Below are 14861 nucleotides of genomic sequence, written 5' to 3'. Positions count from 1 at the left end.
TAGTTCCTGCTAATGTGTGTGATACCTGCTATAACCAGGCTCTGGGTTGGCCTGAAGTATCCAAGCAGCAAGGCTGATACAGCACAGGATCCAGTTGCCTGGAGAAAAAGTGGTGACAGTAGCAAAAGGATCCTTGTGGAAAGGAAGGACACCCCAAATTGAAGAAACTACTGTTGAGAAGCCCTGAGAGCTACCAAACAATCTGGTTGCAAATCACATGGCCACTCTTGTGTGCCTGTTCCACTTTCTTTCTCGTGTCTGTCCCTGTGACCCTGTTCTATTTCTTGCCAACACCTGTATGGCTTTCATCCAGGTGGGTGGGATTCTGACACCCAGCATCTCTGTGATGTGCCCTGTAGCCAGAAGGAGCTCCCAAGTGTGTGTGTGTGGGGGGGTACCATGTGCCATGAAGTTTTCTGGTGCCCACAGAGGGCAGCAAGTAGGTGCTTACTGTGTGCTGAGTGAATGGAAGCTCCTGGTGATGGGTGACAGATCCCAGGGTTTCTGTGAATGCGCCCTAATGAGACTGTGAAGCTGCGTGATGGAGCTCACCGTGCTGGGACAAAATGTGCAGCACCAGCCGGGCTGAGGGATGCCCTCTGTCCTCCTACAAGGTGGCCAGTTTTTCATGTTTATGGCCCACTGTGAGCACCACGCTATCTTTATTGGACAGCATCGCTCTTTAGAACTTCCTGGTACTGGCCGGGCAGTGACAGCTTAAACCACAGGGCTTTATTTCCCACTGGGATTTTCTCTCATGAGGTGAGGTTGGCGCTTTGGAGAAACGTGTCCCTTCTTCTAGGGTCACTCCAGGGCCCTGTGTGCCTGTGTGCAGCTGAGTGTACCTGTGTATCCACACTGAACAATACCCAGAACATGTACAGATGAGTGTGCTCATGTGTACCTGTGTGTCTACATGGGAACTTAAATGTAGCCTGTGTACATCTAAGCTTATCTTGTATACCTGTGTATTTTTACACAGGAACATACATAAAATATGTGTCTAACTGAGTGGCCTCTATGTACATAAATGCTTACATTGGCCTATCAGTGTAGCCTATGAGCTCCTGAATGCAGATAAGTACACCATGTGAAATTACATGTCTACGTGGACACACCTGTTAGCCTGTGTGCACACGAGTATAGCTGAATGTACTCATTAGAGCCTGTGTGTACACATGAGCTCATCCATACAATCTGTATACACCTAGGTGTAGGTGTACATGTAGGAACTTGTGTGTACCTGTGTATGTGTGAGTATCTACCCAGCACATGACATCCCTACAAGTCTGTGCCCATATAGAATGTGTGTTCTCACTTGAATATCTCCTGTGTATACCTGTATAGTTTTCCCCATGTCTGCCAGCCAGGCATGTGGCTTGTAATATCTGTTCTGTGTGTCTATGTGTTCCTCTTATGTATGTCCATGTGTATTAGCATGTCCAAGTTTTCAGGAAAATTATAACTTGGTCCCTGGCCATCCTGTCTTCTGTGCCCAGGTGAGGATGATAATACTTCCTTGCAATATGGTAGCATATATATTATGGCTGCTCCATTTTGTGGGTCCAAGATAGTACATCCTGCAGGTAGCGACTGACATATTGGGATGGAAGCTGCAAGGCTTGGCTTGATTTGGGGACCCTGTGCTCTGGGCAGGTGGTTTTCTGTGAAATCCAAGTGTGTGGGGGATGAGGGGGAGGCAGCGCCTTTCTCTGCAATTCTGAGATTTCATTTCCGTGTGTGGCAGAGATGGCCACATTTAATTTCCTGTCCATTGGGATAGGCTTACTGAAATCCCTGGCAGAGCATACAGAAGATGGGTTGCTGGCTGTCACAGAGAGCTCTCTCCACATCGCTTTCGCTGAGCCAGCTGTGGTGGACCCCACTCTAGGTGGGTGCTGGGTGGACTCCAGGGTGTGAGACTCCGGGTTGTGGCCACTCAGCTTGTGGTTGTTCCTTCCTTGCAGGTCAGCTGGCCGCTGGAACCTGTGAGATTGTGACCCTAGACCGGGACAGCAGCCAGCCACGGAGGACGATTGCCCGGCAGACAGCGCGCTGTGCATGCAGAAAGGGGCAGATTGCAGGCACCACGCGAGCCCGGCCTGCTTGTGTGGACGGTAAGAGCACCCAGCCTTCTGGGGATACTTCAGGGTACTGAGCCCAGTCTTTGAGGGCTTCTGTGCCAACAGGTATCACTCTAAAGTAGCTTTCTTCAGAATGCTCTGAGGCCAAGACCTCAAGATGTATCCCTAGAATCAGGCCTTTGGGCAGTCTTTCATTGGGCTGGCAAATCTAGTATGATTTATCTATCAGCAGCATATCCTGTGCATATGGGGGTGGCCACTAACTACATGATTCCAGGTATCACAAACCTGAAATCCAAGATATGGTTCCTGTTCTCAACCCACAGAGATGTTCATTAGAACAAGCTGGGCCAAAGCCAGGTAGGTGACTGAGAAAGGGATCTGCAGAATCTGGGGCATGGTCACAACAGGACTGACAACATCCTGAGCTAGATCCCAGATGGTGCCCACTGTGGATCTCAGATCTGGCTTGGTACCTGACCAGGCTCTAGTGTAGCTGAGAGTTCAGAGTTAGCTCTGCTTTAACTGGGGACCTGCCCTCCTCTGGATACCCATGGGTATAGTAAAGAAGCATCCTAAGCTTACTGAACCTTGGCCTTCCTCAGCATCTTCCCTAGACCCCCACGGTGTGGGCACTTAGAAGGGCTTGAAGACTGTTTACAGCACTCAGGAAAGTGCAGAATGAGGCTAAACATGCTGACCAAAGCAGAGAGTGCTGGGGAAACCATAAGCTGCCTGGTTCATAGCTAACCGTATATACAGCTAGTGAGGTCTAAGGATCGAGTTCTGTACACCCTAATTTCCAAGAGGCCGGCATCTTGATCCTTGTGGGCAGAGTGGAAGCCGCTTCTTGGTAACATAGATTGATTTTCTGGGAGCAGGTTGGGGTGGTGTGAAGCTCGCCAGCCACAGCACTTTCTCTTCCCTCGCTCATTCCATCAGCCTGGGGAGATGGGGTCTGGACTGAGGCTAATTGAATCTGGATCTGCCCATCTGTAACCAAATCCCCGCCCCTCCCCACAAGCAGCCTCCTGGTGCCTTAGGAACTGGGTCCCAGAGACTCATATTAAAACCTCACCATTTTCAAGGGAGGCCAAACAAATTAGTTGGCTTGAGTTTTCTGCACAGTGGGCATTTTTTGGGCTGCCCTGTAATTTAATTTTTGCATTTCTGTTTTCTTTCTCTGTGTGGATAATAAGTTTCCCTGTATGACATTGTGTCTGCTGAAGATAGTTTGGGCCAGTGATGTTTAGCCTGGAGTGGTCTATGCTGATGCGGAATTCAGGAATGAAAGTGGTAGCCCATGGCTGCTGCTGGGTGTTCTCTTGCTGGCCGACTTTGTACCTGTGAATACGTTTGCTCACTTACTCATTCATTCTTTCATACAAATGTGGTGCGTCAGGTGTAGGCAGGTATGAGGGAGATCATGTCTCAAAGTACCTGGTTCATAGCCCACCCCATACAGGCACACCCAGTGCGGTGACACTGGGGTACCTCACCTGGGCAAGGATGCATCGCCGAGGCAGTATTTGAGTGGGGTCCTGATGAATGAAGAGATCACCAGTGACGTTCCTTTCTGTGGAAAGAAGGAGCTGACGGTGAGACTGACTGAATAGGTGTGATCTTCCCTGGCCTTGAGTCCGAGCTAAAGCAATTATGCAGAAGCCAGTCTCCAGCATCATGACCCAACGTACCAGCAGCCATTGATCCACCTGACAGAATCCACAAGAAAAGAGAGCTGACAGCAATCTGGTCACCTGCCCCAAGGCAGGTTAACATTTAACACAAATATCAACAAGCAGACATAACCTTACGGCTATGCTTTGTGAGCTATGGAGTCAGTCCTGGCAGCCCTAGCTGGAATTGCTGTTGCTCAGTCTTACCCCACATGGTCCTGCCCCCTTCATGGTGCTGCCCTGTGGACTGAGACCCTTGCTGGGCTCTCAGCAGAAAACTATACACTCTCCCTCTGGCCAGAGCATAGAGGGGCTGCCTCCTTCCCCTCTGCTGAGTTCTCATGAGATTCCTTTGGAAAGAAATCCAAATAAAATGTGACTGTTAGGCGCCAGTGGGCAGAGGATGAGGAAACGCTTGATGGATTGCTTTGGAGATGAGATGCTCAGGGTTGAAGTCCACTAAATAGCAGTGACCATGGATGGCCCATCTAGACCTGAGGGGGCTCCCCCGAGATCCTTGCAGGAGGGTAGGCTGGGATGGGGCGCAAGCAGCCCCAGCATGAGGCGAGTCCCCTCAACTGCAGACAGGTGCCCCATAATGTGTGGTCAATGCCATTCCCCAGAGGAGACTTTCAAGATCCCTGCATGGCTGATGTTGATGACTCTGCCACCTGCCTGGCTGAATGTGCCAGTCTGCACTTCCTAGTAGGTACAGCAGCATGGGCTGGGAGGCAAAACAGATCCAAGGTTCTGACCCAAGGCTCCATCTTCATCTCTTCTCACCACCCAGAGTTCATGAGCAAAGCTCATATCTTCTTGAAGTGATGGGGACAGCATCTCAGCAGTCTAAAACTCTGAGCGCTATACAAGATACCAAGTGCTCCACAATACCAATTTGGGGACCACCAACCTTCTCCTAGTAATATACAAGACTTGCACACAAGAGGCAGTGGGGGCTATGCTAGGAAGTGGGGAAAGGGAAATATGTTTCAGGACCAGTTCACATGAAGAAGGCTGCTGTGTTTCTAGGTAAGGATGGGGCCCCTTAACTGGGGGGTTGATTCAGAAAGGCTGAGGGAAAAAGTGACCTCCACTCTTAGGAATGGCTACAAGGGACTGAGAATGCAGAAAGCAGCCCTCAGTCAGTGAGCCTATTTCCCATGAGGTTGCCAGAGCCCCTCCTGAGAGGTCTGTCAACAGGTGTCACTAGGGCACCTAGATCTGCCCATGCTGGAGGGTGACAGCAGAGCCCTGCCTCACACCCTGCACGGGCAGCAAAGTGGATGTGAGGACTGAGAACTGTCCAGCCCTCGGAAGATCAGTGAATCTTCATGGTCCTGGCTTGGGCTAAAGCTTCCTAGGTATGACCATCCACACAACAGTCAAAAAGGAAGGAAAAGGAAGGAAAAGGAAGGAAAAGACACTGGACTTCACCGAAGCACAAAGTCCCCTGCATCCAATTGTCCCATCAAGAAAGTGACAGTTTCACTTGTGAAATGACTTAGTGGTTGTAGGTGCTTGCTACTAAGCATGGCCACCAGAGTCTGAGCCCCAGGACCCACGTGGTAAAAGGAGAGAACAAACTCCCCAAGTTGTCCTCTGACCTCAACACTCACGCCAATACTCATGCCCCCCCCCCCCCCCCCCCCCCCACACACACACACACACACAAATAAGTAAGTAAATATAATCTTTAACAAAAACTTTTAAGAGAAAAGGCCCGGGCTATGACTCCGTGGGTAAAGGCACATGCTGCTAAGTCTCAATCCTGACTTTGATCCACAGGACCTGGAGACTGGAAGAAGAGAAATAGGTTGTCATTTGACCTCCATATCCACCCTTATAGCACCTGCGTGCCCACACAAAATAAATAAATAAATGTAATAAAAAAAAAACTTTTAAAGAATAAATAAATAAAATGAAAATTTTCATGAATGCAGGAATATAGAGCCCATGAGTTCCTTAAATGTCTAACACAGAGTTGTGTCATGAATACGGAGATTGCAAAAGGAGCACAGGCATGCGCACAGGTATCTAGAGCTTCAGGAATGGTAGCAGCTGAGAAGTTGACACAGTAGAGTGGCCATCATGGCCCCTGGGAAGAAGCAGACTGTGACTATCCACTGTGGCTAACCAGGCCAGGACGTGTTGGAGCTTCAGGGCTGGGGAAAGAAGCCACGCCCCCCCAGAGACTGCACCCTGAGCCTGTTGCTGTAAAATGTATTGCAGAAGTTCAGAGACAAAGATTCCTAGTCATCAGACTGCAGAGAGGTGTTTGCCTTGGATGACAAAACCAGCCTTTCTTGGCCAGGCTGTGCTCAGCTTCGGCAGCCATCAGTTGGCAGTGGTCTTTCACTTGACAGCTCTGTGGTTCTCTCACATCTGTTGTGTCAGCTCCGAGCCAGCCTGTGGGTCTGGTAATGACCAGCCTCACCCCACATGGATCTCTACTTCCCAGCGTAGGCTTTGGTTGCTGGCTTGTACATCCTAGGACTCGAGTCCTCTGTTTGTCAGATGCAGCAGGCAGTGACTAAATCTGATAATTAGCCATGCCTGAGGTAGGCTACACTGTAGACTCCTAGAAACTGAGAGATATTTAGGATATTCTCACTGCACTCCACCTTCCCAGCACAGCCATGCGCAACATCTTCATGCCTGAAGATCAGCCTGGCCCAGGGGGAGTTTGGGTCCCTCTCTGCATCAGGACCTGGTCAGCTCCGAGCAAGCTGTGGCTGGCATCTGGGATGGAGGTGACGTGAGGAGAGTCTCCGTTCCCTGGATATGAACTTGCATCAGGACTACAAAGGGGGGAATCTCAACAGGAACATAGTCTACTGGCTTGTCCAGCTTTAGCTGTGGCCACAGGGTTTGATGACCACTGCATCCATAGCCTGTATGCTTCCTCACAGTTCCGCACTATAATAGGGTGATTAGGCACAATGTGCTTTGGGTCCTTCCAGATCTTACTGTTCTCGGTGTCAGAAACATCGCGTGGCAACCCAGTAGCTATCTGATACTTGGGTAGAGCGGAGAGGATGAGTCCCAGGACTCTTGCATAGGACTTGGGCTCCCCTGAGTGTGCCCACTGGAGAAGGCCCTGCCCTGCCTCTGGGCACCTGGATGAAGGAAAAGAAGCCACAGAGTGTGGAAGACCTTTGCCTGTGTCTTTAGCAAGCAGCTTGAGATGCTGGGCTTTCTGTGCACTGAGGGAAGCCGGCTAAGGTACTGCTGAGCATGCGTGGGGCTGAGCATCCTTAATTTTCAACATAGTGACTCCAGATATGGTTTCCTGCAACCACAGAGGAAGAGACAGGCAGGCAGTCTCCTTGCTCACGTCCCTTCCTCTTCTGAAAGCACAGGGTCCCTGGGTCATGCAACCGTCACTTTTCCCTAGGGCAGAGTGTCACACTGAGGGGTTGCCAGTGGCAGTGGGATGGGATTGGAGACACAGCTCCACATTGCCTTCTGTAGTATTCCAAGACGCTCTGTTCAGAGACCTCCACTCAGGAGAAAGCAGGATTCCTGATTCTGCTGCGGAGAAGAATTTTAGGACAAGAAGGTATGAGGCAGAGTTGGAGTTCATTGAGAACAGGTTTGACTTAGATTGAGTGAGGAAGGTTAACATACCAGCATGGCAGTAAGGAAGGGTAAGACACCCAAGTGTAAGTGTGGGTGTTGCAAGAAAAGGTGACAGGAAGATGTCTAATTGTCTTTTCAGTAGCCACACAGACAATTACATCACAAAAGGTGGCTGAGGAGATAAATGAGGCCATAGGGAGGTTCCTCTGGACAGCTTGTAACACAAGGGTTGCAGGGAACAAAGGTGCCTTTTCATGAAACAGAATTTATCTTGTTTCTGACAGTCACAGAAAATAAATCTGGGGAAAAGAGTAAGGCCATGTTCAGGTTCATACAAGCTTGGGATTCACACATGGATCTTTGATATTATAACACTTTTATTTGGAAATATATATATGTATATATTCTTATAGATATAAGGTCATATACATATGAAAGAAAGCATACATATAAAACTCATATATATGAAAGATCATATATATGAAATATATATATGAATGAAAGAGTCCAAACTGAACAACTCAGGGTATATGAATACTACGCTTTATTAAAAATATATTAGAAACAAAAAGATAAGGAATATTCTCTCTGCTGGCAACCTTCACAGCAAATGTTAGTTGTATTAGAAGTCTGGATCTTAGCTGGCAAGAAACTTCAACCAGACTCTGGGGTGAGGGGCTCCTTTTCTCTTCCCATGTCTCTAGAATCTTTCTTATCTTTCTGTCCTGCCTCAGCCTGGGACATTGAGCCTCCCATGTTGCTCCTTTGTGGTCTAGAAGATGTCTACCAGTGTCCACTGATCTCACAAGCCGTTGGTGTGGATCCCGCGGTGAAAGCGTGCCTGCTGTGTGTGCTGAGCCATGCTGGAGCCCATGGTTTCTGGGAATACACCCCTGTTGCTGTTACAGTTCTACAAAGCCCACTGTCCTTTAGCCCCCAGTGAGGACTGCTGGCTGATGGGCAATGAGGGTCCATTCTCCAGAGGATGGAGTTACAGGATCCAGACTGAGTATGCAGTCCCTGATCCATGATTTCCTTTATCTGGGGACAGAGAGATGCTGATGCCAGGCCAATTCCCTCCCTGGTCCTTCATCCTGAGGAGGGGACCCTGTATTGGTATCCTCATCCCAATAGCACCAGGGGCTTCAGGGCTATTAATTACTTCAGGTTCTAATGTTCTGAGTTGGTGAGAAGTTTAGTAACTAACTAAGAAAAAAGAATGGGCTGGTCTTTGAGGAGTTGCCATGGGAATCTGGCTGGTCTCCTGCCCAGCATTGCAGCCTTACAAACAGGCAGAAGGTTCAGGCATGGTTCAGCAAACCCACAGGGCGTCCTCTGCTTCACCTCACAGAAGCACTGGGGACAGACGAAGCCGTCATAGGCAGTATGGGGTCCCACAAAGGGAGCCTTTGGCATTGCAATGTAGGAAGGAATCTTGCTGGGCTGTGTGTCTTGGTGGGGCACTTCCACCTGTGCTCTCTCAGCTGGCAGTTGGTCACATGCCAACACTGTCCCAACCCTTGCTGCACCTTGAGAGCTGACCGCCAGCAGAGGACACAGTTGGCAGCAGGGCCTCCTTTCCCAAGAGTGGGTACTTTTCCTTCTCTTTCTGTTTGGCCCACTCTGTTGCTCCAACAAAATCTATGTAACTGGGCAATTCATTTAAAAAAAAAAACAGACATGCATTTTTTCTGTTTCAGAGGCCAGGAAGGCCAAGTCCAGCATTGTCTGTGCAGTGTCAGCCAAGGCCTTTCAGAAGCTAAGAGTGCTATGTTCTAACGTGGGCCGAACTGCCTCTTCCAGAACCTTGACGGGCAGCATGAATCTGTTGATGAGAATGCAGTTCTTATGGCAGAACTTCCATGACTCAGCATGTGATGTTGGAGTTTGGTTTTCAGTGTGCTCACTGGAGGACAGTTTCAAGATGTGGCCTTGTGGATATGTGCAAACTCTTAATGCAACTGTGCAGCTAGCTGCAGGCAGCAACTGTGCAGCTGCAGGCAGGGCCCCTGGTATCTCTGAGTTGTGAGCAGAGAAGCACAAGAAAGCTGTTGTGTGATGCCTTCCTGCAGCCTGGCACCCTCTTTGTGTGTTGGCATCACTGTCTCCCTGCAGCCTAGATCTTCACTGAGGACCTGTAGTTGACTGACAATAACTTGGCTGAACCACAGATGAAAGATTCAGGTTTGCAAGTTGACAGCTACGTATAGCCGTTGTTATTATTGTGAATATGAACTCATCTGAAATTAAGCTAGCCAAGCAATGGTAACCTTCTCACCATGCTAGGGAGACAAGAGCAGATCACATCCAAAGTCAGAAGAAGAAAGCAAACAGTAAAGGTGTGTGTGGAAGTGGTGAACTAGCTAAAGCTAACCTGAAGTTGGTAAGTAGATAGAAATCAGGCATGGGGCAAGAGAGGAGAGGCAGAAGGCTCAAACCATCACATCAGGAACAGGGGGAGGGTCCACCCAACTTATAGACATCAAGAGGGTTACAGAGAACAAAGCAGACAACTGTCTGCAAGTGTGTAAGATGACTACAGGGGAAAGGACACAGACATCCATAGAAAGACACAAACAGCCAAGCCGAGCAGAAGTATGACAAGGCCATGGTTTCTCTGTTGAATCACCGAATCTTCAGAGAATTGGGAGCATGGACATGTTGAAACCCCTTCTACACCTCACTCTGTCTCAGCAAGAGTTCTCTAAAGGATCAGAACCAGTCAAATAAAGATGTATTAAATTGGATTTATTAGATTTGGCTTATACACTGTGGTCTGGGTCGTCCACCAATGACCATCTTTACACCGAAGAGGCTGAGAATCCTTTAACTGCTCAGCCCACAAGGCCAATGTCTCAGCAGTCCAGTCTATTGCTGGAGGCCTGGAGGATTCTGGAGAGCCACTGATCTTCAGTCAGCATTGAAAGGCCAACAAAGCTGTTCTGATGTCATCAAAAAGTTCCAGAAGCGCTGGGTGGTGGTGGTGCATACCTTTAATCCCAGCCCTTGGGAGGCAGAGACAGGCAGAACTCTGTGAGTTCGAGGCCAGCCTGATCTACAAGAGCTAGTTCCAGGACAGACTTCAAAGCTGTAGAGAACCTTGTCTCAAAAACCAACCAAACAAAAAAAGTAAACCCCATGTATTACCAAGAAGAATAACTTTAATATGCCAGTGTGGTGGCATATGCCTGTGTCTCCAGCACTTGGAAAAGAGAGACACAAGTCTTAGGGATTCCTGGGCAGTCTTGGCCACAAAAGATCTTGTCTCTAAAAATAAACCAATAAATAGATAACTGATTTACCAAGAAGTAATATTTTACACCAAATCTATGAAGTAAATGAGGCTGAGGTTAGCAAGGAAGCTGCATCTCTCCCAGATCAGCTTCTTGGTCTTTTGTTGGGTTTTTGTGTGTTTCTGTTAAACTTTGCAGTACACTTCACCCTTGGTGTGCCTCTTCCCTCCAAGTAGCCCTGTCTTGCATTTCACCTGGAAGGACTGCCTCTTTCACTCAGCATCTCCTGAATAGTGCCTGTTTCCTGTGTCTGACATTGCTCCAGTGAATTTTGTCTGATCCACCTGCCCTCTCTCTCTATGATACCCGACTGGAGCTGGATTCTAGGCAACTTGGTCATGAACAAGGCTGGTGAACCTGCAGGACCACAGCCGGGAATGTGGGGATCCTGCCACTCTGGTGTTGCAGGAAGCCCCACCCTCGCCCCGTCCTTGATATTTCTTGTGCCCCACCCTCGCCCCATCCTTGATATTTCTTGTGCTCAGCACACACTGTGCTGATAGTGCCGCTCCATCTTCATGGCTTAATCAGTGTGAGCGAATAATCAGCATGTCCAAGAAGAGATAGCTTTGAGAAGTCTTTGAGGAAATTCTCTCCATGAAATGCAGAACTGATGGGCCCAGCATGTGGTGACAGCCTGCCTGCTCTGATTGTGGTCATCAGTGGGGGACACTCTGAAACTTCCTGGGGAAGGATGCAGGGGGCCTGCATGCTGCCACAGAGCTGCGAGTCCCGGCACTCCTCACTGGAGTGGAGGGAATCTGTTGGCGGTGTGTTTGGTGGCATCTGTGAGAAGTGTGATGCTCTCTGCTCAGGGTGGGAGCAAGCATGCCAGCCAGAAATGATGGCTTTGTCTTTCCTTGGTTTCTATTGGGTGGATGCCCACAGCTCCATCAACCTGGGCCAATAGCTCCAGCTCTGCAGCTCCTGACTCTCAGAACGGAATGTAAACGTGGGTGATGCCTATACACACCTACTCTGGGCAACAGGGCTCTGTACTGTTGATATTCAACCATCGTCAGTGTGGAGGTGACATGACTGTCCCTGTTCCCTCCAGCTCACAAGAGCCTCACGCGAGTCACTTTCATACAGTTTCACAAAAGCCCTGCTGGCCTCTTGGAGGGGAAGTTACAAACGGGGAAACTGAGGCCCATATAGGGTATACAGTTGGCTCAAAGCACACAGCTGGAGAATAGGCCACATGGAATGCCTGTTACTTCGTAGAAACATCTGAGCTGGCCCAGGCCTGAGGCATTGGGGTACGGAAAGAGATGGAAAGGGACCTGTGGCTTCAAGCAGAGTGAGGGTGTCAGGGTGTGAGATGTTCAGAAGATGGAATCTGCACTATGACATGCGCCATGAGGAGATATCAACAGACTGAGACGGAAGCATCAATGGAAGGCTTCCTGGAGGAGGTGGCATCACCCGTATCTCTTCTCCTAAGGAATGGGTCGCATCTCCAGGCAGTGCATCAGCGAACTTGGCAACACTGGGCTGCTGACTCAGTCAAGGGCAAACCTGAGACCGGTGCCAGGAACAGTACCTTCCAGACTCAGAGTGAGGTGGCACAGGTGTCACACAGTTCACAAGGACCGTGCCCAGCCACTCTACCCACCCACTTACACACAGTCCCCGGTGTCACAGAACATCACCAGATTTGGGCAGATGGAACATTTGCCATGGACACTAGGTCACAGGATCAATGGGCTTGGGGAATCATTTCATGGAGGGAGTTCAGCCCCACCCCGCAGGCCTGCGAGAAGCTGAGTCCATCACGGAAGGCTTAGGTTCCATCATTAATTCATCCGTATTCCAGATTACAGTGTTAGTGAAAAGGTAGCAAGCCAGGGTGACTTCCTGGAGGACATGGCATCTTGCTGCTTACATCCCCACTGTACTGTGAGCCACGCTCAGAGATTACTACTAGATCTAGTATGAGGTGTCCCAAGGACCTGTGTGGCAGGAACTCACTGTGCAGGTAACTGAGGGCAAGGACCTGCCTACTGAAGCTTACCCTTACCCATACACACTCCTGACTGGCTCAAGGTTTGGTGTTGACCCTTCCTTGAACCCAGTTGCTGTCTTTGATGGCAGCTGAGGTTTCAGACCAAATTAAACAGTTTACTGAAGAGCAGATCAAAGTCAAGCAGCCTTTCATTTTGATGTTTGAATCATCTGGTGTGGCTGAGTATAGGATGGGGGCATGCCTGTCTCCTCTCTATTCCTATGATTGATGTAGGGTGGATGGTTCTGGTCACCACTGAAGCAGACCTAGCTTTGTGCTCCTGGAATCTGTGCTCCTTGGGATCGATCATCCTTTCAGCAATAGCCCCAAATGCAGCCTCAGCTGTCGACTGTCTTCCAAAACCTAAGGGAAAATGACCTTAGACACACCATTTTCCCGGGATTCCGCCACACCAAAAACCCATAGGGAGCACCCCTGAGGGACACTCCTGCTTACCAGAGGGGATGAATATGGCTCCAAGACCTTGAACTGAACTTGCTCCTGAACACATTTGGAATCTAATTCTGGTATGAGTTCTATGGGCTCTGGGGGTTGTTGGTTTGTGGTTTGTGGAGGTATGAACAGATTGCTGTGAGGTACACCAGAGGCTTTTATCGACCCTGAATATATCATAATAGGACTGTAAATCAAGGGGTTCCATAAGATCTTTTCCTCTAGAGACATTTCCTTCTCCCAGTGTGATGCTCTCCAGCCCTTCAGTGTGGAATGCCTAAACTGGGATGTTGAACTCAGGTAGACAACTGTGTGAGCTGACGTCATAGCTGGGGGTGAGGAGCCCCTGCCTGCTGTGTTTATAGTCTAACTACCTGAGCAGCTGGGTGAAGGAAGGCCGGAGTGTCTGCCAGGCCTTGGTTTTCATGTACGAAGCAGGTTTAAGTACATCTGTACTAAGCCTGTACCCATGGTTTCCATGCCTTTATTCCCTAGACATTGTGAAATAACAACTAGTTACGTGGTGTTTATTTTGTGTTCGGTATTATAAGTAATCCGCAAGTGATTGAAAGCTTAGTGGTGGATCTGCATAGATCTTTCTGCCAATATTACACCTTTTAATATAAAGAATCTGATCATCTAGGGATTTAGGCGTATTTGAGGGCACTGAGGAACAGCGATGTCTCCTTTGGATGGTGTGGAGATCATCAGCAATTGATGTATTGAGCTGCCCCCAGGTACATCTTATCCTGTGATCTGGTTTCCCTCTTGTGTGATACAGTTCCGATGGAGTCATGAACAAACACCTACTCACCCCAGTGATGGAACTGACAAGAGACATGACATATGGTACCACTGAAGTCCAACTTCGTGAACTGGAGTTGGTCACATACAGTAGTACCAGTGAGGGGTTACTTATAGGAGCAGAAGTCCAAGACAGCTGCATCTTTCAAGCTCACCCCAACTGGGAATAATGGCTCACAAAAACTGGGAAAGTGTAGCTCACTGTGCAACACTCAGTCAGCTACACAGGTTGTGGAGAAGGTTTCCTTTCAGGCAGCTTGGATTGTCTAGGAGGGGCTTTTAGCTTTGAAGAGTGAGGAGCATTGTGAATCTGATCTGTTTTAGGGACTTCCTAAAGGTTCTGAGTTGTCTTCTTCCTGAGTTTGAGTTGCTTCCCTGCAGAATGCAGTGTGTCACCTCCCTTTACATCATCCTGATCTTAACGAGCTTCCCCCACGATGGAGGGTTTAAGCCAGGAGGAAACTGCTGCATCAGAACTGTATTCTTACACCTTCGGATTATCTTTATGGAGGAGCGTCTACACCATTACACGGATTCACACACATACATCTGTGTAGACAGTTTGTAGAAGAGATTGTGGTATCGCATAAAGCTGCAGATTCAAGATAAGTGATTACCCTGGAAAAACATTGCTGAAACATATTATAGACATGTGTGCTCATGGCTGTGATTTTGAACTCTGACCCATGTCTGCTGTTCCGTGTCTACTTTCCTGGATGTGGGCGGCTCCACTGCTGGACTCAAGCAGCCTTTCTGGTGTCAATGTATGTCATTTGTGAGAGCCATTAGCACCATGAGTAGCCGTGTTCCGAAGTCTTTTCCAATGCTCAGTTTTGTTCTGTGACCACACCGTTGTGTGTGTCTGCTCTACAGAAGACAGGCATGTAGTTTATTCTGAATTCTAAGTCGTGATGAGCAAAACTGTTATGAACACACACCTGCATCTTTTGGTAGCCATGTGTGCTTA

General features: G+C 48.8%; 1 protein-coding gene across 2 annotated transcripts in view; it reads left to right on the top strand.

Annotated features, from left to right (window-relative positions):
• Tafa5 (TAFA chemokine like family member 5) overlaps positions 1–14861 on the top strand; it is a 199123-nt gene that overhangs the window by 128402 nt on the left and 55860 nt on the right. For both annotated transcript variants that reach the window (XM_041672409.1, XM_041672410.1), the window contains exon 2: positions 1968–2117. In XM_041672409.1, the coding sequence (XP_041528343.1) occupies positions 1968–2117 (150 nt within the window). The remainder of the gene's footprint in view (positions 1–1967; positions 2118–14861) is intronic.

This window comes from Microtus oregoni, unplaced genomic scaffold (assembly GCF_018167655.1).
Source record: "Microtus oregoni isolate MIOR12 unplaced genomic scaffold, Mior012 000022F_ref0000154, whole genome shotgun sequence".
In the NCBI taxonomy this organism is placed as follows: domain Eukaryota; kingdom Metazoa; phylum Chordata; class Mammalia; order Rodentia; family Cricetidae; genus Microtus; species Microtus oregoni.
This window is presented reverse-complemented; position numbering and strand designations above follow the sequence as displayed.